At 36.1% G+C, this 22,241-nt stretch overlaps 1 protein-coding gene across 1 annotated transcript in view; it reads right to left on the reverse strand.

Annotated features, from left to right (window-relative positions):
- Positions 1-5,470: 5,470 nt before the first annotated feature.
- The window catches only part of LOC109108176 (structural maintenance of chromosomes protein 1A), a 90,382-nt gene continuing 73,611 nt past the window's right edge, over positions 5,471-22,241 (reverse strand). The window contains exons 20-26 of the mRNA XM_042712502.1: positions 15,637-15,750; positions 15,380-15,536; positions 14,538-14,692; positions 9,829-9,980; positions 9,677-9,746; positions 8,635-8,745; positions 5,471-6,606 (exon numbers count right to left, since the gene is read on the reverse strand). Of these exons, the coding sequence (XP_042568436.1) occupies positions 6,532-6,606; positions 8,635-8,745; positions 9,677-9,746; positions 9,829-9,980; positions 14,538-14,692; positions 15,380-15,536; positions 15,637-15,750 (834 nt within the window). The 3' untranslated portion in view covers positions 5,471-6,531. The remainder of the gene's footprint in view (positions 6,607-8,634; positions 8,746-9,676; positions 9,747-9,828; positions 9,981-14,537; positions 14,693-15,379; positions 15,537-15,636; positions 15,751-22,241) is intronic.

Here is a 22,241-nt window from a genome sequence, read left to right on the forward strand (position 1 = left end):
AATACCCCATAGATTCTCTTTGAGGTTCAGATCAGGTATGTTGGCTGGCCAGTCAAGCTCAGTAATATCATGGTCAGCAAACCACTTGGAAGTGGTTTTGGCACTGTGGGTAGGTGCTGCAAAATGAAATCAGCATCTCCATAATGCTTGTCAGCAGATGGAAGCATAAAGTGCTCCAAAACCTCCTGGTAGATGGCTGCATTGACTTTGGACTTGATAAAGCACAATGAACCAACACCAGCAGACGTCACGGCACCCCAAATCATCCCTGACTTCAGAAACTTCACACTGGACTTTGGATTATGTGCCTCTCCAGTGCGCCAGACCTTGATTTCCAAATGAAATCCTAAATTTACTTTCATCTGAAAAGAAGACTGTGGACCATTGAGCAACAGTCCAGTTCTTTATCTCCTTACCTCAGGTGAAATGCTTCTGATGTTTTTTTCTGGTTCAGGAGTGGCTTGGTTCAAGGAATGTGACAGCTGTAGCCCATTTTCTGAAGATGTCTGAGCGTGGTGACTCTTGATGCACTGACTCTGGCTTCAGTCCACTCCTTGTGAAGCTCTCCCAAGTTCTTGAATCGGCTTTTCCTGACAATCTTCCCAAGGCTGTGGTCCTCCGTGTTGCTTGTGCACCTTTTCCTACCACACTTTTTCCCTCCAGTCAGCTTTCTATGAATATATTTTGATACAGCCCTTTCAGCAATGAACTTCTGTGGCTTACCCTCCTTGTGGAGGGTGTCGATGATCGTCTTCTGGACAACTGTCAAGTCAGTAGTCTTTCCCATAATTGTGGTTAAATGTTCTAAACTATACCAAAAAGGTACCCATTATTTATATTTAAAATTAATCAAACTAACCAAGCTCAAAATGGGATATTCTAATTTTTTGAGATACTGAATTTTTAATTTTCCTAAGATTTAAGTCGTAACCATCAGAATGAAAAAAAAAATAAAAATATATATACTTTTTTTGAATTAAATTACAAAAAATAAAGACCTTTTCTATGAGATGCACCTGTACTGTCATTTATGACTGAGCTGGTGATTTTTCTGGACTGAAAAAAATTGACTGCTGGACAGCTTGGTCCCCCCCAGTTAAAAAAATCCTATCTGCGCCCCTGCACTGAACACCTTTATATTACAATGTGTAGGCAGGACTCTTCTCACCATTCCCACAACTAGTTTAAGCCCCTCCGATCCAGGAAGAAGGATTCAGACACAGTGCATACAGACAGATTTGATCTTAGAGTGTGTCAATAGGAAAGCACCTTTTCCTATTGAGGAAAAGTTCTTAGTGCTTTAAGTTCATTAACTGATGTGTGTTGATACAATGCTAAGATAACATGCTAGCTAACATGAATGGGTCAGTTTGCTGAACAGTGAATGAATACAAAATGCTGAATGCATGCAAGTTAAAATATTTAATAAATGTTTTAGTGATATCATTCTCATTATCAGACAAGTGGCTTTAGTTTCTTTGGGTTTCTAAACTTGAACAAGGCCAATTTCATTATTTTTGCGAAAAATATTTTATGAAAATTATTTTTTTTTTTACACCATATTTAAGCCTTTACATCACAAGATGATCAGTATCACACAAATCAACATCTCAGACAAAGACAGGTGGCTGCTAAAATGTAGAGGATAAAATGTGCTTAAATTAATGATTGTAAATGCTTCTAACATTTGTCATGCATTTGTAAGTTCTCTTCTCTAATAACAAAGGATCTACAAAATACTGTTGTTGTATGTTCATGCAACATTACAAATCAGATGAATATAACCTGTAATTACATGATGGGGCACTTTCAGATGACCAGAGTCCATTCATGTGTTAAGATTGGATTATTTAGAATTCATGAATTTATGTAAAGATAAAAACATGTTTTTGGAGTCACTATAATCTAACATGGATTCCGTGACATTACCTGTATTTGTGCAATGCACACAGGCACAGCATTATTCTATGTAAGCAATGCATACAGCATTTGGAAGCCACTGACTGGAAACAAGACTGTATTTGTTTTGTTGAGTGGAAATTTCAGAATGGCATCTGTACCAGGAGTGGAATAGAGGGTTAAAATGTCCACGCAAGATCAGTCTTGTGCTTCGGTGGGAGAGAACAAGAAAATCAGGGTCCGGCCCATGTTGAACCATCTTCAGAATCCCAGTGCTCCGAATCTCACCCCTGCTTCCTTCACTCACACAACTTCTTGGCTTCTTCCATTAGTCAGATATTGTGATCCTAGTTGTGTGCAAGACCCAACCATTTGTTTCAGCACAGTATCATGGCATGACTCATTTCAAAAGTTCTGACAAACTTGTTAAAAGCAAACAGATACAAAATACAAAGGATATAACTTCGCCTTGAATGTAGACTAAAACAGGCGGCTGCAATGAAGGAGAGGAGTGAAAGAGCGGTCAAATCAGACAACTTCTTAACTTCTTGCCACCACCTACTGGCAGTTTTAGTTTCATATTGAGACTTTTAATCTTTTTTTTTTTTTTGAACTATTATTATCCATTTATTATTTATGTATTGCTGAATTAATAAATTTCTTTCTAAAACTACTTTTTGTAATGTCTATTCAATGTTTGTATCATCTAACACAAAAATGACTTTATATAATCACTCAGCCAAAACTGATGTGTGATTAATTTGATAAATTAATCTGTAGATCATTATGAATTATTTAAATTAACATTTTTGATCTATATAAAGACATCCTCCCACTTTCAACTGCTTGTTTACATCAAATTTCTTATTAGGTGTAAATATTTGAATGAACATAAAAAGATCCCAGAACAGAGCAGAGATCATTATCAAAAGAAGCAGTCAGTAAGCAGTCAGAATGCAGTGTGTCCCAGGCTTTAAGTACTACTTTGCATTTCATCTTAATGGACTGAGAAAGATTTGCCAGTTGTTGCTGTGAGATGTTACTTCACTCTTCCACCAAGGTACTTGTAAGTTCTCAAACACATCTGGGGGCTCATATGGTCACATGTGGTCAGGCATTGTCTCACCTGTAGCACTGTCTTAGGGCTCTTACATTACAGACATTGCTTTGCTCTGGCCATGTCTTCATGCCGTCCTGCAGCAGGACTATGGGCATGTTCACGCCGGTGATCAGGAATCATGGGCATCTTTCTGCTGGTGTTTTTCAGACTCTGTAGAAAGGTCTCTTTACTGTCCTAAGTTATTGGCACTGTGACAACACTTTAAAAAAAAAAAAAAAGTGGGGAAGTCATGGCCTAATAGTTAGAGAGTTTGACTCCTAACCCTTAGGTTGTGGGTTTGAGTCTCGGGCCAGCAATTACATGACTGAGGTGCCCTTGAACGAGGCACCGAACCCCCAGCTGCTCCCCAGGCCCCGCAGCATAAATGGCTGCCCACTGCTCCAGGTGTGTGTTCACGGTGTGTGTGTGTTCACTGCTGTGTGCGCGCACTTTGGATGAGTTAAATGCAGAGCACGAATTCTGAGTATGGGTCACCATACTTGGCTGTATGTCACATCACATTTATTTCATCTCCTGTTTTTACACGTCATAAACATGTCTTAAGTACTGTTCCACAGGCACACGAGCAATAATTGTTTATGGTAACAAGCATGAAAAACATTGGGTAACACTTTATAATAACTTTCATTAACAAATCATTAACAAACATTTTATAGTCTATTTTGCTCACTATTTTCAAATAGTTATGTATGTGAGAGGTAATGCTTGTTAATGTTTACTAATGTAATTTTTTGAATTTATATAATTATTTAAAGATCGTTATTTAATGTAAATTGAAATGCTTACAAATGTCAGTTCATATGATCTTCATTTGCTGATCTTTGTTTGTTATGTAGACCTCTACTTACACATCTTAACAAATATTCTAATAATTATTTGTTCGTGTTTTTGAATTTTTTATAAATGTTTACTATTCATTAATACCTTTATGAGAAGTCATCTCAATGGCAAAAGGTGTCAGAAAGACCTGAATTTACCCTATTCACACAACTTTATTAATAATTTATAATTTTTTTGTTCATGTTTTTGCAGTAGCCAATCTAAAGTTAAAACTATTCATCATTTGTAAAGGTTTATTAATGATTACTAATCATTTAGTATCTTTTGGGGCATTGGACTTTTAGCTAATGCAGGGGTAGGCAACGTCGGTCCTGGAGTGCCGATGTCCTGCAGAGTTTAGAGCAAACTCACTTGTCTGTAGCCTTAGTAATCATGAAGACCTTGATGAGCTGGTTTAGGTGTGTTCGATAAGGGTTAGAGCTAAACTCTGCAGGACAGCAGCACTCCAGGACTGACATTGCCCCTGAGTTAACCTAACAAGGGTTGTGTAAAGGGTGCCTGGATAAGTTTAGCTAAACGCTTGCTAAACATATAACAGATTGTAATTTTGGTGCAATTTCTTTCTTTTTTCTTTTTTTTATTGCCTCAACACTCACATTAGTATACTACTCTTACTCCATCATTAAACAGGACAGCTATTCCTTGAATCATAAATAAACTAGAGAAAACAAATAATTTTTTATATCCACACCTGTACAATCGTTCGCAGAGAGACTTTAAAGATTCAGAGAAAGCATTTAATTTCTAGAAAGAAATTTCAATGAAGCTTGGTGCTGACGACCCAGTTTTTATTTATGTTGGCCTTTTCGGTTCAGCAATATCACACTAGCAAAAGTATTTTTATTTTTTTTGAATATCTGCATGATTAGAAATGAGATACTGAATTTATACTACAGCTTAGTAAACAAGTTAATATTGTGTTCCATTTTTGTTATCTCGGTTTTTGCTGTATTTCACCAACAAAAATAGTTTCAAAGAAAGCCACAGAGAGCATTTATAAACAAATCAAGTAAACCAATGTTTCCCATTTATAAATATTTAACTTTCTCTTTGTTGAATGAATAACACACTATTTAAGACGACGACTCTCCACGACCTACTGGCAGTTTTAGTTTCATATTTAAAGTATCATTTTATTTTTTTTAATTTCAATATTCTTTTTTTTTTTTTAAACGGGCATTAATATAACATAAATATATGTTAATGCCCATTTAAAACCCAATGAATCATAAAGCATTTTTATTCAATTTTATAGCAGTTCATCCATGCCACCTCTGAACAGTGTAAATATACTTGCACACAAACGTAGTAATAGTTTGTATATATATAATATATCAGAAGCTGCATCTGAAGTGGTGTTTAATAAATTGTTGAATCCATTTTTTTTAAAGCCACTCTTTTGTAATTAGATTTAACAATTTTAAATCTAATTTCCGTCACAAATCTATTTGTTATATACACATTGTTAACTGCATTTTAATATAACAGCATGTGTTTATGTGTGACCTTATCATGAGTTCTACATATGCCCAGTAAATTGCTGCATGAGTCTATTACAACATTAAGAAGACAAAAAAGTTTATGATGAAGAATTTAAACAAGACATTCATGTGTAATCAAATATTACTGGGAAGCACATTTTATTTTCCAAGAGAAAATTAGTGAAAATTTGTGCTAAAAAGGACAAACACAGGACAAATATAGTCAATACAAAAGTGGTGATAAAACTTTTACCAATCAACAAAAACAATGAGTAAAACTGCAGGTCTTAAGGCCAATTTATACTTCTGCGTCGGGTGCGCGTAGTAGGTACGGCGTAGCATACGCATTGATGTGTACCATACGCCGTACCCTGACGCGCACCTCCTCAAAAATGTAACTACGCGTCGTGACGACGCGGACTGCAAAATCTGTGATTGGTCGGCTTGGTAGTATCACGTTTCCTCCTACGCATTTCCGGAATGATCTTCTGCACTCTGGACCGCCCGCCATTATTAAATTCCGAAATTCAGTGAAGAGCCAACATGGAAATGGACCAAGTGACCGAGCGATTAATTGAAGAAGTGAGGAAATACAGCCATCTGTATGACTCCTCTTCGGGAGATTACAAAGACTGCCAGATGGCAGCGAATTCGTGGAGGGAAGCCGTAGAAGCCCGCGAGGATCGAGGAATGTAAACACAGTGGAACCCGCTCGCGTCAACTAGCGTTTCGGCGGTGTAACTGCAGAGCAAAACAGACATACGCAGAAGTATAAATGCTCACGACGGCGTCGCCTACGTGCGTAGCCTACGACGTACACTACGGCGTACACTCGACGCAGAAGTATAAATTGGCCTTTAGTCATTACATAACCTCTATTGTGAAGTTTTACATTATAAAGCTTTAAAGCCAATCATGCTGAGTTAAAAAAGTTAGAAAAGTCAGACTAACATTGTTTCATTAAATTCATCAAAATTACATAATTGCCAAAAACACTAAACAAAAACACAAGTTTTGACTTTAGCAAGTGTGAAGGGGGAAAAAATTCAAAAAGAAAAACAATCATAACGATTATATTCAAATCTAGCAAGGGACTGTAATGTGTAAATGCTGAGAACATAAAAAGCCAAGCTGATCTTTGAAAACTACAGAACAAAACAGACAAATGTTCATAGATATCTGAGTAATGGCTCATTCATTGGGATTGGCATCAGGATACTGGGAGAGGTCAAAGGTCAGGACTTTACTGATGACGCAGTCTCCTTGCTGTTGAGGTAAGGCAGACAATGAGTGACAAGCATATAAGGTCAAGTCACTTTTATTTAAACAGCGCTTTTCAACAATACACATGGTTTAAAGCAGCTTTACAGAATTCCATACTGTTCATGTACTGTTCTTGTATCATGTTAGCTTCTTAAGACCTTTAATTTCACATTAAGCAGTTTAGAGGTGGGTGGTAGTACAGTTTTCATGTGGTAAAATATATGTATACACGTGTGTGTGTGTGTGTGTGTGTGAGAGAGAGATAAGTGATTTACTAAATATATATATATATATATATATAGTGTATAGTATCACTTCAAGTAAGTAAGTAGTGTTTATATTCTATAGCACCTTTCAAGAGCAGTGTCACAAAGTGCTTTACATCAAAATTGTAAACAAAAAGATTAAAAATAGACATGACAATTAAAACCCCTTACCAGTCACCCCCCATTTTCGGCATGGAGACAGAAATGAAATACCCAAAATAAAAAGGTTTCTGCTCATGATTCTTTCTGACTAGATACATAACCAACATATGTTCACAAAGCTGACACTTCAAAGTTTACTGTTCAAGAATCAGAAATGTAAACTGTAAACTCTCATGTAAACACTCCTGTGTGCTTTCTCTTTGTTTGGCTCCGAATACTCCCCCATTCATGATTCTGTTGTTCTTACGAAACGAGCCTTTCACACATCGGCCAGGTATGAGACATTATCCGCATTATTCTTTTATCATTATTCTTTTGTTTTTATTCCGCCATTATTAGCCTTTGTTCTGGTATTTCAAGGTTTACCAAGCCACCTTGCTTCATTCCCAGATATACTTTTACCCCTCTATTATTAAAAGCCATACTATAAAAATACAATAAAACATTTTCTTACGTCAATTATTATGTCAAAATGCATTATGAAGAAGAACTGCACCTGCTATGTAGCTGCATTAGCGCTAACATTAGCATCAAGCTACATCAGACTATTTATGAAATTATTAGTACATTTTTTACTCAAAACTCACTTTAAACCCCGATCAAGTGTTTGTAATAACTTCCTTTTGCGATCACAGGTGGAATTTGGTCGTTTACTGTTGTAAAAATATGCTATTTATAGCCTTTTACATCGCTGCACAAGTTAGCATTTCAGATGTACATTTTTCAGTATTGCTATACACATGCCCCAAATCTCAAGAAAATCACATAACAGCCATTTACTATCGTAATTGTGTGTTTATTATTGGATATGTCGTGGGTACAGAGGTTTCTCTGTGTTGTGGTCAGATATCAATGCGGAAGAGTGAAGGAAGCATGTGACACGATGACGTTGTCTTGTTATTGGACTCTAAAGATTGACAAGGCGAAGGACGAATCAGAGTTTGTCTGAGTCACAGGGCGAGCACGGAGCACTGCACACACACACAGAGCGCTGGGAGAGGCTATTTATCATCAGATTGCATAAATCAGTGGAAAATGAATAGAAATGATGATTCTGTCAGAAGAAATATGGAGTAAACATGAGTAAATATATCCATATATCTGCATGTACATGCAGCTTTGGACTATAATGCCTTATTGACACTGTACAGTGAATCTATGTGAACACAAATAAACCGCTGCTGATGTGACTGAATATGAATAAGTGGTGAATTTCTATTCAAAATTTGACATAATACGGATTTATTATTTTGCACTCCTGACATAAATTACTAAATTACTGTTACTGCATCAATGTTTTAACAATTTTTTAAGTGGTCAAATATCGAAACTAGAGTCTTTAATTTTTCTACTGATTTTCTACTTTCTGCACAGTTTTTGTCAGTTTGAGTATTATGAAATCTGTATGGTTGTGATTTCAACTACAAAATTTAGTGCAGTGACAAATATATTTCATCCAGAATTACTGTTAGGGGATGTGCATCACTGCAATGATTACAACTTTTTGTCATATTGCCCACCTCTAAGCTGTTTAATTGATTTAGTGTCAGCCACAATATTTTACAGTATAGTAAAGAACACATGATGTTTGTGTAATTCTTACCTCTGGATAAACTCCGATCAGGGAGTCTGCTTTGGTGTAAAACTCCTCTTTGAGGGAGATAACTATAGCCTGGAAGTTCTGCACTGACTGATCCTTTATGTAGTTTGCAACCTACACAACACACATGCATAGAACAAATTTCTATTATTATGACAGTATACAGTATGACAGTGTACATCTGTGTGCTTACCACTCAATTTCACCTCAGAATTTTTATGTAATGAAAATCAGGAGTTTTGATTCTGTCTTTGGTTGATGGTAATTAAAGCAATCACTATCATGAAATTTGAGCTGGCAAGTTAACAAAATATATAATCTCAACTTTAAGGTCGTTAGTGTGTAAGTTTTACAAGTATACCTTAGAGGTGACCTATTATGCCCCTTTTTACAAAATGTAAAATAAGTCTCTGATGTACTGAGTGTGTATGTAAAGTTGTAGCTCGAAATACCTCACAGATTAATTTTCTAATATTTTGATAAAATTGGCACTTCTAGGGTACGAGCCAAATTGCACCATTTTTGTGTTTGTCCCTTTAAATGCAAATGCACTGGTGCTTAGTTTACACAAACATAAAGATTCTGTCATCATTTACTTACCCTTATGTCATTCCAAACCTGTATGACTTACTCTCTTCTGTGGAACATAAGATATTTTAAAGAATGCTGGTAATCAGTTATGAGGTCAGAGTTTGTTATTTTAAAGGGTTGCTGCACAATTTTTAACATCAAATGTAATTCTTAAGACCTGAACAAATTCTACAGAAGAAACTAAATCCTATGAGTCTGTGAATGACATAAAGGTGAGGAGTTTTTTTTACATTTACAATTTTCTTTATTGGGTCAACCATCCCTTTACAACTTTAAGATTTAGACATTTTAAGGATTTTGATGTGCCATTTGTTTTTTTGCATTGATATCTAAGCATAAGCAATAGATGATGTTAAATGTTCATCATATTGCAGTTGCAATATATGACAAAAACATACACCTCAATGATTGTGTGTGTGACTATTTTAAGCTGTTACCCTGGTGAAAAACAAACCTTGCCAATGTTGGTATTGTCCAGGGCTGCATCAATCTCATCCAGCACAAAGAAGGGAGCAGGCTTATAGCTGTAGAGGTAAAGATAATGTGTCAGGTACTGCCTGATGAAGGATGTGATTTGACATGAGAGTAAATATGTGCTGTACATACCTGTGAATGGCAAACAGTAAGGCTAGAGCCGCCACAGTCTTTTCTCCTCCAGACAAGTTGTCCATGGGCCTGAAACGTTTGCCTGGGGCTACACAGTTATAGTTGATACCATCCAGATATGGCTCCTCTGGGTTCTCAGGGCCCAGAAACGCCTGGCAAAATAAACACATACACACACACACACACAAACAAACCACCACCAGTGGAAAGAATTACTTATCTTCGTGTCTAAGAGATGATTAGGTTTGCAATGACTTACTGATAATGAAAATAACTGAAAAGGACTTCAATTAACAATTAGTCTGATCTTTGCATTATGTACTTTTGCACTCACTGGGTTTCCACAGGGTTTTAAAAAGTCTTAAATTTGGTTGTATATAATTTAAGGCCATAAAAAGTCTTAAATATGATTTCAGGAGGTCTTAAATTTGGGGAACTTAAATGTGACGATTAAACTTCAAAAGGCTGTGATTTCATTAAATAAACACGAGTTTTAGAGTGCTGCACTGCTTTGTGTTCTGCTGTTACCGGGAAAACTGTTCTATTTCAGTCGTTCAGAAAGCACCTCCTGCTGGCAGAGAATGAATGTGGATTTTCAATCAGCCTGTTTTATTGGAGTAGGGTATTCCTGGACTGGAGGCTCCAGTTTCAGGACCACATTTCCAGGACCCTATAGTTTTGCTGTTTTTTTTTTTTTTTTTTTTTTGTATGTATATATTACCAACTCATACTATTTTATAGCACTTGCTTTTCAATTCTGTATATTATTTTAAAGGAATTATGTAGTTGTTTAATTATTGTCTTAACCAACTCCTAACCCTAAACGTACCTGTTGTGTCTTTGCAAGACTTGTTCATTAGCTGCAGCATTTCACGTCTGATGTGTGACCCACTTTTGCAGTACAAATTAGTGTGTTTATTAGTACACTAATAAATGTAAAATAATTTGAATACAAATACTAGTTTACAACATCCAGCAGCACAATGAACTGTTTTGCACACCTAAATAGGCTAAATTGAGATTGCTGACATCACCTCACACAAGTTCACGCCAGCTCTTACATTAAAAATAGGGAGGAAAGATAAAGAAATTAATTGTTTCCATGGATCTAGTCTTTGCATCTGTTTGTTTGATGTTTAAATCAGGTCTCCTCTGTTCGAACAGAATTGGCTAGATGGCACTCTCACAAAAATATAGGGTCCTAGTAGAAATGCGGTCCTAAACTGAAGCCTTTTGGTATTGCAGGAACACAGTATTGGGGTTGTTTTTGTTCAGACCAATGTGAAAACCGACCCATGTTTTTACCCTGCAAACACACAGAGCTGTAAATGTGAACTGGTGGATCGACAAGAAGATAATGTATTATAAAAATCTAAACAGTAAAATGTATTTATATGTTATTCAATTAATATAAGAATTTATTGATAATAATCGTTTAAATTCATATAATTAATACTTTTGACTCAACCATTTTTATTAAAAATGGTTTAAAGGTTTTATTGTTAAGTGTATCTTTTTGTTTTTTTTTGAAATTTTGTATGTGATGTGTATATTGTTTTTTTTAGTGTTTTTTTAGTTTAATATGCTACTATAGACATTGCCCTACCCCACTCATATATTTTATTTGTGCAGGTCTTAAAAAAGGTCTTAAAAAGTCTTAAATTTGAGCTTAAGAATCCTGCAGAAACCCTGCCTCAGTAAGCACATTTGTTGATTTTTTTGTTTTTGTTTTTAAATAAAAAAAATAACATAGGTCACAGAACACGCCATAGCAGAAATAAACAAGTTTTCAAAAGCACAAGAGCTTTATACACATTATAGGTTGTGAGTATGTTCTTTCATGTGGGTGTTATTTAGAGTTACTTTTGTTTTTTATACAGTCAAAAACACACTTGTTTTGCGGTCACTGTTTGTGGGCCTGAAACCTTTGCTTGTGAGTTGCGCATTTTGAATGCAAGTGAAGCTGCATCTCAGTGGGCAGTATCTGTACTCCAGAATGGAAGACCTGTTTCTATACCACTTGTGCTTAGAACATCTGTTTCGCCACACTCACTAGTACACTGTAATGAGGAAATCCAAAGTACGACCACATTTCACTGCACCAATCTGTTTTAATCAGCCCTTGAGCTGGGCACACTGAACAGTATAATGAGCTGCTATGGACCCTTTTCACATTTCCGGGTCATAGTTGGGTTAACATGAAAAGCAGTGAATGGGAGAGTACCACAAATATATTTTTTTGCATTCCCATTTGCGCAAATAGAAAAAAGAAAAACTCCACGATAGTGTTTTCGTGACTTTCAATAAAAGGAAAAAAATTGAGAGAGACTGATAATGGCAGTCAGAAGAGTGATCGATGTCAAATTTATCCTCCCTCCCATAGATGCTGCATTAGAAACACCCTCACATTAGCGTTAACTGTTTTTTTTTTTTTTTTTTTTGCAATATGATGCAAAGGTGATATAATACAAAGAATAGTGTTATAAATGTACATACATTAAAAAAAAAAATACAAATATGAAAAACTTTTGAGGATTTACGATGCTGATGACCGTTAAACGCGTCATCACAGTCTTGTGAAAAGGGTCCATTGCGCTTTCTGCCCATTTAGGTCCTGCCTTCCTAAACCCTTTTACTTGGGGGATTTATATGCAGTGTAATGACCTAAAGAATCTAAAGTTTTCTATGTTCAAAATGGGGATTTCATTAGACCAACTGACTGTATTAAACTTGTATAATAGATTGAACATGTCCTTAAACATGACAGAGAACGTATGTGGTTTGATTGTGCATGTTTGATTTGTACTCCTGACAGAAATTAGGATATTATTGTAACTGCAACAGTTTTTTAATCATGAATAGTGGTCAAATATCAAAGTTATAGATTCCTGAATCAGTCTACTGCTTTATAGTTTGTCAAGATTAAATAAGTACGTCATGGCAGTGAATTTAAACAACAAAACGGGCCACCACTGACAGGACTTTCATTCTAAGGCACAGGCAGCCCACTGAGATGCAGCTTCACTTTAGAGGTCTGCACAAGCTTTAAATTGAATCCGAAACCCAGCCTGTACCCGAAATCATCTGATGCGACCCAACCTGAGTGGCAAAGTTAAATTAAGCGCTGCTTTGTTTGCTCTGATGAGGGCAGTTACCCGCCATGAGCTTCACGTTGACGCTTATAATAACAAAAGCGCGTTCGGCGTGTGGGCGTGGTCGCATTAGATATAATGAAGGGAGACGTGAAAGACGGACATCGCGTTGTTTTCATGTGGATTACTTTATCACAGAATATTTGTTTTTGGTAGCACTTGCTTAGTTTAAAAGTAGACATTTCAAGCTTTCTATAGATATATATCTCATGTCTCTGTGTTGAGTATTCACTGAGTTACAGTTAATTTTAATGACGCGTTTCTAAATAAAGATCACCGCAGTCCAAGGCTGCAGACAGCGCACTCTGTTTGTTTTCTTTATTTTATAAATGCACAAAGTTTTGTTGTTATCACGTGTGTACACAAATAAAAGTAGACCCTTTACAGATTCGTTTGATGTATTGCTTTTATCAGTATGATCAAAACTGAAAGTGTAAATTAAGTTCTTTTCGGTCTTATCATGAGAATTTGCCTCAAAACGCGTATCCGCGTTAGCCAACATCAGAGGGTTAAATGTATACTTAAATGTATATATTTTTTTGTAATTAAAAACAACCTTAAAAGAACACTTTCTATTTGGATATTTCTACCTTTTTTATTATTTTATTAATTTTACTCTCAAACCAATTATGTTTTATTGCATAAAAAAGACCCACAAGTAACTCCATAGATTGCTGTGTCAAGAGTGCTTGTGCTGTTTAGTAGGCTATATAATAAGACATATAATAAACAGAGGTGAAATTCAAAGAAGAGTTAATTAGTTTGTGTGTGCAAGAGCATTGGTTTAAGGTTGTGTAGTGGTTAAAGTTCATATATATTACATATATATATATATTACATCAATTAGCATATATAAATATGCTACTTGATGCTGCTGGAGTCATTTTTGTGAGAAAATTTAACTTCCGTATCTGAAAAATGCCAAAACCAGAAGAGACTTTATGGGAGGGAGTACGGTAAAATTAAACAATAGACCAGAATGACAGTACAGACGCTGAGGAAACTGTAAATGTTTATTCAAACTTATATAACAGACCACAGCCATACAATTATAAACCTGCTATGCAGCCAAGAGAGCAGGGACAGGCCAGGATTATCATAATAATAATTAATGTTTATCTGTGCCATTGATCCTGGTGACCACAAACTCGACTACGAATAACTTTGCTAAGAGGTCTTTGCGTTCGCGCAGAGAGAGAGAGAGAGAAATGCTATTCATTATTTTACTACACAATAAAAAAAATAGAGAGAACAAACTCCACACAGATGTTTTTTTTATTCACAATAATCTATAGAAAAAACTGAATCTATAGGACTAATAGAGAATTGCACTTTGGTTCCTATTTTAGAATGGCTTTTAAAAGTCATTGTAGCCTTGTTACAGTGAAAAATTAATTTAGGTTGTATTATATATGTAGTTCCTACATTATTTTTCTATACATTGACTCACTGGGCCTCTAACCTGCAATATGAACTTTAAGTACTTGTGGAAGAGGTGTATCCTTAGCTGCCTTTTTAAAGATGTGATTATTTGTTGATGTATTTTTGTTTAAGTACCTGGGCACTGCTGTTGCGGGACAGAGCTTTATATATCTCATCAATGTTGGTGGCCACAGACTCAAAGCAGGCGTTGAAACGGTCAAACCTCTCCTTCTTTATCTGTTCAAATGACTGCTTGGCTTTCTTCGCCCTCTTCCTGGCAGCTTCAAACTCTATGATGTTCAAACAAAGACAAGAGAGTAAATAAACGTTAGGAATGCTGCAAACACAGACAAGCTGAGTGAGACAGAGTGACAAGTCCCACTCTACAAGGTTAAACTTTTTAAAGGGATACTCAATAATGAAAACTGTCCCATCATATACTCACCTTCATGCCATTCCAAACCTGTTCTAAATCAGGTTTCATTGAAAATATCTTAATTTGTGTTTCGAAGTTAAACGGAAATCTTTGGAATGACATGGGGGTAAGTAAAGGACAGAATTTTAATTATTTTGTGAACTAATTCTTTAGTTAATCAATTACACACATAGTGAAGGGGAGATTTTAAATCTAAAATGTTTTATAAAAATCTTTTCATAAGAATTTATGTTGTTGGAGGGGAGACAATATCACATCATAGGCTAGTAATTGTGAGCAAAAGCATGTGACATGTTGAAGGTGATTGTAGTGTGGCTCAGTCGCACACTAGATATGCCCCCATTTTCCTGCTTCTGCTCTGTAAATGTGCAGCTTAGGCAATGGCAGTTTCACTCAATCAACATCATAGGATGCTGCTAAATTTAATTAAAACTCTTAAAACAATTTTTCGCGTGAGATTTATTTTCTAAAAAAATATATATGATCGGCTTTTACTCTCATGCATGTAATTTTTTTTTCACATAGGCTAAGAATGACTGACCATCACTGGTCTCCTGGAATTTGTCTCTAACACTCTCTAGTTTCTCCATGGCTTTCATGTTGGGAGCACTGATCCTCTGCAGGATGCTCTGCTGCTCATTGAGTCTTTGATGCAATGTGTTCATCTCCGCCTTGATCTCCTCATCTGACAGTGAGTCCTGCAAAGCATCAGTCACATCATATTCTCAACACACTATAATACTTGTGATAGTGTAAACAGTAGTGTAATGATAGTGTAAAGATGCAAGCATCATGTACTTTTAGGTCCTCTGACAAGCTGCTGTAGTCAATCTCGATAAGAGCTTCCTTGGCCAGGACAGTGCTAGATGTCTTCTGACTGCTGCTGAGGCTCTCCTCAGCCTGAGAACTGCCCTACAGCACAAACACAAGCAAGATGTTAGGTGGGTTTATAAAATACACTAGTTAAAAGCTTTAACACACCTACTTGTCTTTCACAGGATTAATTTCCGCTTTGTAGAATGACCATAGAACTTTATATTAAAAAATTTTTTTATTTCATGAAAACTATAGAATGTGTTATTACAATAATGATAATTTTTGTAAAATTTTCATAAAATATTTTAAATTCTTTGCCTGGGTTAGTTGCCTTTTTCTGAGCTCCTCTCCACTGCCATTATATATTGAATATTTTTGTAATTTAAGTGGCATCAATCCACTAAACAGTCGATAATGATTTTTTTGAGTGTTACTTTGTCAGTTGTTTTGAGTACCTAGTGCAATTTAAGTGTGTGGAGTATGATTTTCTTTATTTCACTAACTCAGTGTCTGAAAAATGGAGTCCAGAAAATCTTCAAAAACCGCTGCAACTAAGGAGGATGCCTTAGTTAAAGGCAGAAAAGGCGTACAAAGGTTTGTGTGTGGAAAAGAAATCTCTCTGGACTAAACTGAACGACTTGGAAGGACGCTCTCGAAGACTGAATCTAAAATTTGTGGGAATAAACGAAGGAGAGGAACGGCGGCATCCCTCTGTGTTCATTTCGGACTTGATTCACGAACTTTTCGGCTGAGACAACTTCCCCAAACCGGTGAAAATTGATCAAGCTCATCTGGCACTGTTATCAAAGCCATCTAAAGGCCAGAGACCTCGCACCATCATCACACTGATCCACAAAGATCAGGATAAAGACTTAATCCTCCATCAGTGATGTGCTTTTAGCTCAGTCATAAAAGCTTTGCGGGAGACTGGGCTGAAATGGTCCCTGCATTTACAGTGAAATTGATGCTGCACCATAACGATCACGAGCTCTGGTTTGAATCTCCGGGAGAGGCCAAGAAGTTTGTAAATAACTTGACGAATGACTCACGTAGTGCCTGTGCATGACTTTACTCAGCTTGCCCTGAGTTTGGACCTTGACTGATAGAAGTGGACTATTTTTTTAAAAATTCTGTTAACTCTACTTATAGTAAGTGATTCAGGTTACTGACTATTTGCGCATCGGAGAACAGAGTTTTTTTTAACTCCTAGTGTAACTCCTGCTCTATTAATGATTCTGTGTTTGCTATGTTTTAAACTATGTTGTTTGAGTTGTACCTTTACTAATATTAACAATGCTGGAGTGAATTGTGACGAGAGGGGTGGGGCCGAGAGCCGTGGGAACGGAGCGAGGCCAGTGGAGTAAATGCTAATGCACGACACCTGTGCCACTCACCCGTTTCGAGTCCCACGGAGGAGCTCCGGAAAGATAAAAGGAGGAGTGATGACAGTGTTGGACGGAAAGGTGTTTGCGCATTTAAAGTCATTGTCTGCTGACATTATTTTTCTCTAGGAAACCCATATTAGACCCAGTGAACAGTTGCAGCTTAGGGCAAATTGCAGGGTTTGTACACATTTTTACCAATAAATTTCCATAACTTTTCCATGACTTTTGAGACAATATTCATGACCTAATGTTCCATTATTTTACAATAATACATATAAAATAAGAATAAAAATCTGTTCAAATTTATCATAGCATATGTTAAAGCTGCAGTCCATAAGTTTTGCCTTTTCGTCGCCATCTCTGTTTGAAAACCTGCAATTGCAGCTGTTTGCGGAATTATCTTCCTTGCGTGGGTTGTGCTCCGGCATGGATAAATCTAAAGTTTTGAGGAGTATGTGTGGCAGGCAGTCAGTCACCCCATCGATGTGGATATTTACTGTATTCAGAATCACAGATTCTAGCCTACATCTTGGAATATATGACCCAAATAAGAATTTTCACCATATATTGTCATCTGAACAAGTAAATAGCAAGTCTGCCACGTTTGTTCTGATCAACTGAGGAAAAAAGCGTTACAATAAATAGCACTACCAATGGTGATTTAATCTAAATTAGCTCATATTCACAGTGGCCGAGAGAGCTCAACATGCTGCAAATACAAAAAACACCTGCAAATACAAAAACTTCATCTTCTTCAATTTGACAACACACGCACTGAAAATTCTCACAACACAACCAAATACAGAAATGCACTGCTAATACAAAAACATGCTGCAAATATGCACAGACCAGATCGGAAGTGTTTAAGGGAAGCGTGTTTCTGTGTTTGTGAGAACTTGCAGCTCGTTTCTCTATTTGCAGCTCGTTTCTGTATTTGTGTTGTCAGAATTTGCAGCTCGTTTCTGTATTTGTGTTGTCAGAATTTGCAGCTCGTTTCTGTATTTGTGTTGAGAATTTGCAGCTCGTTTCTGTATTTGTGTTGTGAGAATTTGCAGCTCGTTTCTGTATTTGTGTTGTGAGAATTTGCAGCTCGTTTCTGTATTTGTGTTGTCAGAATTTGCAGCTTGTTTCTGTATTTGTGTTGAGAATTTGCAGCTCGTTTCTGTATTTGTGTTGTGAGAATTTGCAGCTCGTTTCTGTATTTGCAGCTCGTTTCTGTATTTGTGTTGAGAATTTGCAGCTCGTTTCTGTATTTGTGTTGTGAGAATTTGCAGCTCGTTTCAGTATTTGTGTTGAGAATTTGCAGCTCGTTTCTGTATTTGTGTTGTCAGAATTTGCAGCTCGTTTCTGTATTTGTGTTGTCAGAATTTGCAGCTCGTTTCTGTATTTGTGTTGAGAATTTGCAGCTCGTTTCTGTATTTGTGTTGTGAGAATTTGCAGCTCGTTTCTGTATTTGTGTTGTCAGAATTTGCAGCTCGTTTCTGTATTTGTGTTGTCAGAATTTGCAGCTCGTTTCTGTATTTGTGTTGAGAATTTGCAGCTCGTTTCTGTATTTGTGTTGTGAGAATTTGCAGCTCGTTTCTGTATTTGTGTTGAGAATTTGCAGCTCGTTCCTGTATTTGTGTTGTGAGAATTTGCAGCTCGTTTCTGTATTAGTGTTGTCAGAATTTGCAGCTCGTTTCTGTATTTGTGTTGTCAGAATTTGCAGCTCGTTTCTGTATTTGTGTTGTCAGAATTTGCAGCTCGTTTCTGTATTTGTGTTGAGAATTTGCAGCTCGTTTCTGTATCTGTATTTGTGTTGTGAGAATTTGCAGCTCGTTTCTGTATTTGTGTTGAGAATTTGCAGCTCGTTTCTGTATTTGTGTTGTAAGAATTTGCAGCTCGTTTCTGTATTTGTGTTGTCAGAATTTGCAGCTTGTTTCTGTATTTGTGTTGAGAATTTGCAGTTCGTTTCTGTATTTGTGTTGTGAGAATTTGCAGCTCGTTTCTGTATTTGCAGCTTGTTTCTGTATTTGTGTTGAGAATTTGCAGCTCGTTTCTGTATTTGTGTTGTGAGAATTTGCAGCTCGTTTCTGTATTTGTGTTGAGAATTTGCAGCTCGTTTCTGTATTTGTGTTGTGAGAATTTGCAGCTCGTTTCTGTATTTGCAGCTTGTTTCTGTATTTGTGTTGAGAATTTGCAGCTCGTTTCTGTATTTGTGTTGTGAGAATTTGCAGCTCGTTTCTGTATTTGTGTTGTCAGAATTTGCAGCTCGTTTCTGTATTTGTGTTGACAATTTGCAGCTCGTTTCTGTATTTGTGTTGTGAGAATTTGCAGCTTGTTTCTGTATTTGCAGCTCGTTTCTGTATTTGTGTTGTCAGAATTTGCAGCTCGTTTCTGTATTTGTGTTGAGAGAATTTGCAGCTCGTTTCTGTATATTTGTGTTGTGAGAATTTGCAGCTAGTTTCTGTATTTGTGTTGTCAGAATTTGCAGCTCGTTTCTGTATTTGTGTTGAGAATTTGCAGCTCGTTTCTGTATTTGTGTTGTGAGAATTTGCAGCTAGTTTTCTGTATTTGCAGCTCGTTTCTGTATTTGTGTTGAGAATTTGCAGCTCGTTTCTGTATTTGTGTTGTGAGAATTTGCAGCTCATTTCTGTATTTGTGTTGTGAGAATTTGCAGCTCGTTTCAGTATTTGTGTTGAGAATTTGCAGCTCATTTCTGTATTTGTGTTGTGAGAATCTGCAGCGCGTTTCTGTATTTGCAGCTTGTTTCTGTATTTGTGTTGAGAATTTTCAGCGCGTTTCTGTGTTTGGTTGTCTTGTGAGAATATGCAGCGCGTGTGTTGTCAAATCGATGGTGTTTTCTTAATTTGTATGTTTTTTTTTTCTTTTTTTCAATTGCAGCATGTTGAGCTCTCTCAGCCACAGTACATATCACATCAAACAGTGCAAATTATTATTATTGTTATACTTTATTCTCAAATTGTAAATGTTAACAACATCAGCATTACGTGACTATGTGAATATAGTGTGTATAAGTGAGTAGATTGCAATTTCTGTACAGTCTAATCTCTAATTGTCATACCACTTTAATTCATATCAAGACATTCTTTTAACCCAAAAAGCAAATTATGCTCCCTTCAAACTGGTTGTCTTAAAATACAAATCTTGTGTAATCCCAGGCTATCTGTAATCAGAAGCACATTTAAAACTGGAATATAATTTAATTTCATTCACATGTGTTTCATAAACACATAATCCTTTCTGGATTACAAAGGCTATATATTGTGAGAAAAGGCTATAAACGATCCCCCACCTGCTGGATCCTCACATGCGATGAGACTACGAACCGGGACAACTTCTTTATGTTTACAGACGTGACAATGACGCAGTGCCATGCTCAAATTTCCCACGAAAACCTACCCATACCACTAAAATTAGAAAACATTATCATAAGCTTACTGTTGTGTATTGAGCTAAAGTAAGGCGATAGTTTTGAACACTGGCTGGTTATGTACTTGTTCAAATATTGATTTCGGATCATTTTTTACCAAAAAAAGTTACGGACTGCAGCTTTAACTAAAAATAAATTCCTATTAATGCTACTTATTTGCTTTCTATTTGTTAAATTAAGTGCAAGCAGTGACTGTGCCAGACATTACTCCACGCAGAGAAAATAACACATCACTGAATATTATAATTTTTTTAACCAATATTATCAACTAAATTCAGGACCTGAATTTCATTTAGGGAACCGTTTAGGTATAATAGTAGTATTCAGGTACAGAAATTGAATAAACTGTAAATTAAAAATAGATTAATCATTAAAATTAAAGCAGTGAATGACCTTTTTTTTTTTTTTTTTTTTTTTTTGATTAACATGCTGACAGACTGCACAGCTTTATTAGGCTGCTGTCCCTTTAAGACCAACTGAATGGATCCAATATACAGACACACAATGGTTTTCTTTCTCAACAACTGCTTACATCATGCCTGTCAACATTTGGATACCAAGATCCGGGGGATGAGAGGATGAAAAAGAGAAGATGTGGTACAGCTGAATCACTTGTGCTCTTTTCATGTTACTGATTCGATCTGATATTCTGTGTGGATTTATTAACACATCTAACCTACATGCTCTATTAAATAAATGTTTGGGGGAATTTCACACATTATATATGCGGGAATAAGTAAAACTATGCGATGCACAATCTGATTAAAAATATATTCTATTTCACAGAGATTTGTGAAATAAATTTCCATTACTTTTTCTTGGTTTACTCATTTTTCCAAAACTTTTCCAGGCCTGGAAATTGCTGTTGATTCCATGACTTTTCCAGGTTTTCCATTACCGTACGAACCCTGAAATTTGATTTCACAAGTCTATCAAGCCAATTTTTCCTCTAAATCCAGAGGTGTGGCTATACTTCTTAGGAAATCAATTCCTTTTTGGTCCCCTCAGTAGTGACCCTGCAGGAAGACATATTATTGTATCTGGGCTTACTAAAAATTTCCCGATCACATGTATTAATTTGTATATTGTATATATTTTGCCAAATATAGATGATCCTGTTTTTTGTTTTGTTTTTTGTTTTTAGGAAATGATTTGGACTTATTCCTGATTCTAACTCGACCAATTTGATAATTGCTGGAGACTTTAATTGCTATTTGGATCCTCATCTCGATCATCATTCTTCACAAGTTCTTCCTACTATTCAGTCTGTAGGTGTTTTAAATAATTTGATAAAATCCATACATCTTGTGGATATATGATTACTTAACCCGACTGCTCGTGATTATTCTTTTTATTTATTTTTCTCATGCTAATTAATGTTGGCATTACAGTCCTCATTTATTAATGGGTAAACAGTTTCAGTCTTATATGTCTAAACGTTTAAGCCATTTTTTGAAGACCTATAACAAGGGGGATGATTCAGACTCTTGTCTTTTGGAAACCTGTTAAGTAGTGTTAAGAGGTCATAATGCAAATGAATCATTGTTAACGAGGGAGAAGCAAATGTGTCTGTCTGAAATAGAATCCATACTCCAATCTTTAGAACAGACAGTTCGTTAATCTAAATCTCAGAGTGACCTTAACTCAATTCTTAAGTTGAAATATGAATGTAATTCTATTTTAAGCTATCATGTTTCTAATTTGTTAATTAAACTTTAACACAGTTTGAATTGAGAGATATGGCAGATGAGCTTCTTGCCAGAGAATTA

The sequence above is a fragment of the Cyprinus carpio genome, chromosome A23 (assembly GCF_018340385.1).
Source record: "Cyprinus carpio isolate SPL01 chromosome A23, ASM1834038v1, whole genome shotgun sequence".
Lineage (NCBI taxonomy): Eukaryota > Metazoa > Chordata > Actinopteri > Cypriniformes > Cyprinidae > Cyprinus > Cyprinus carpio.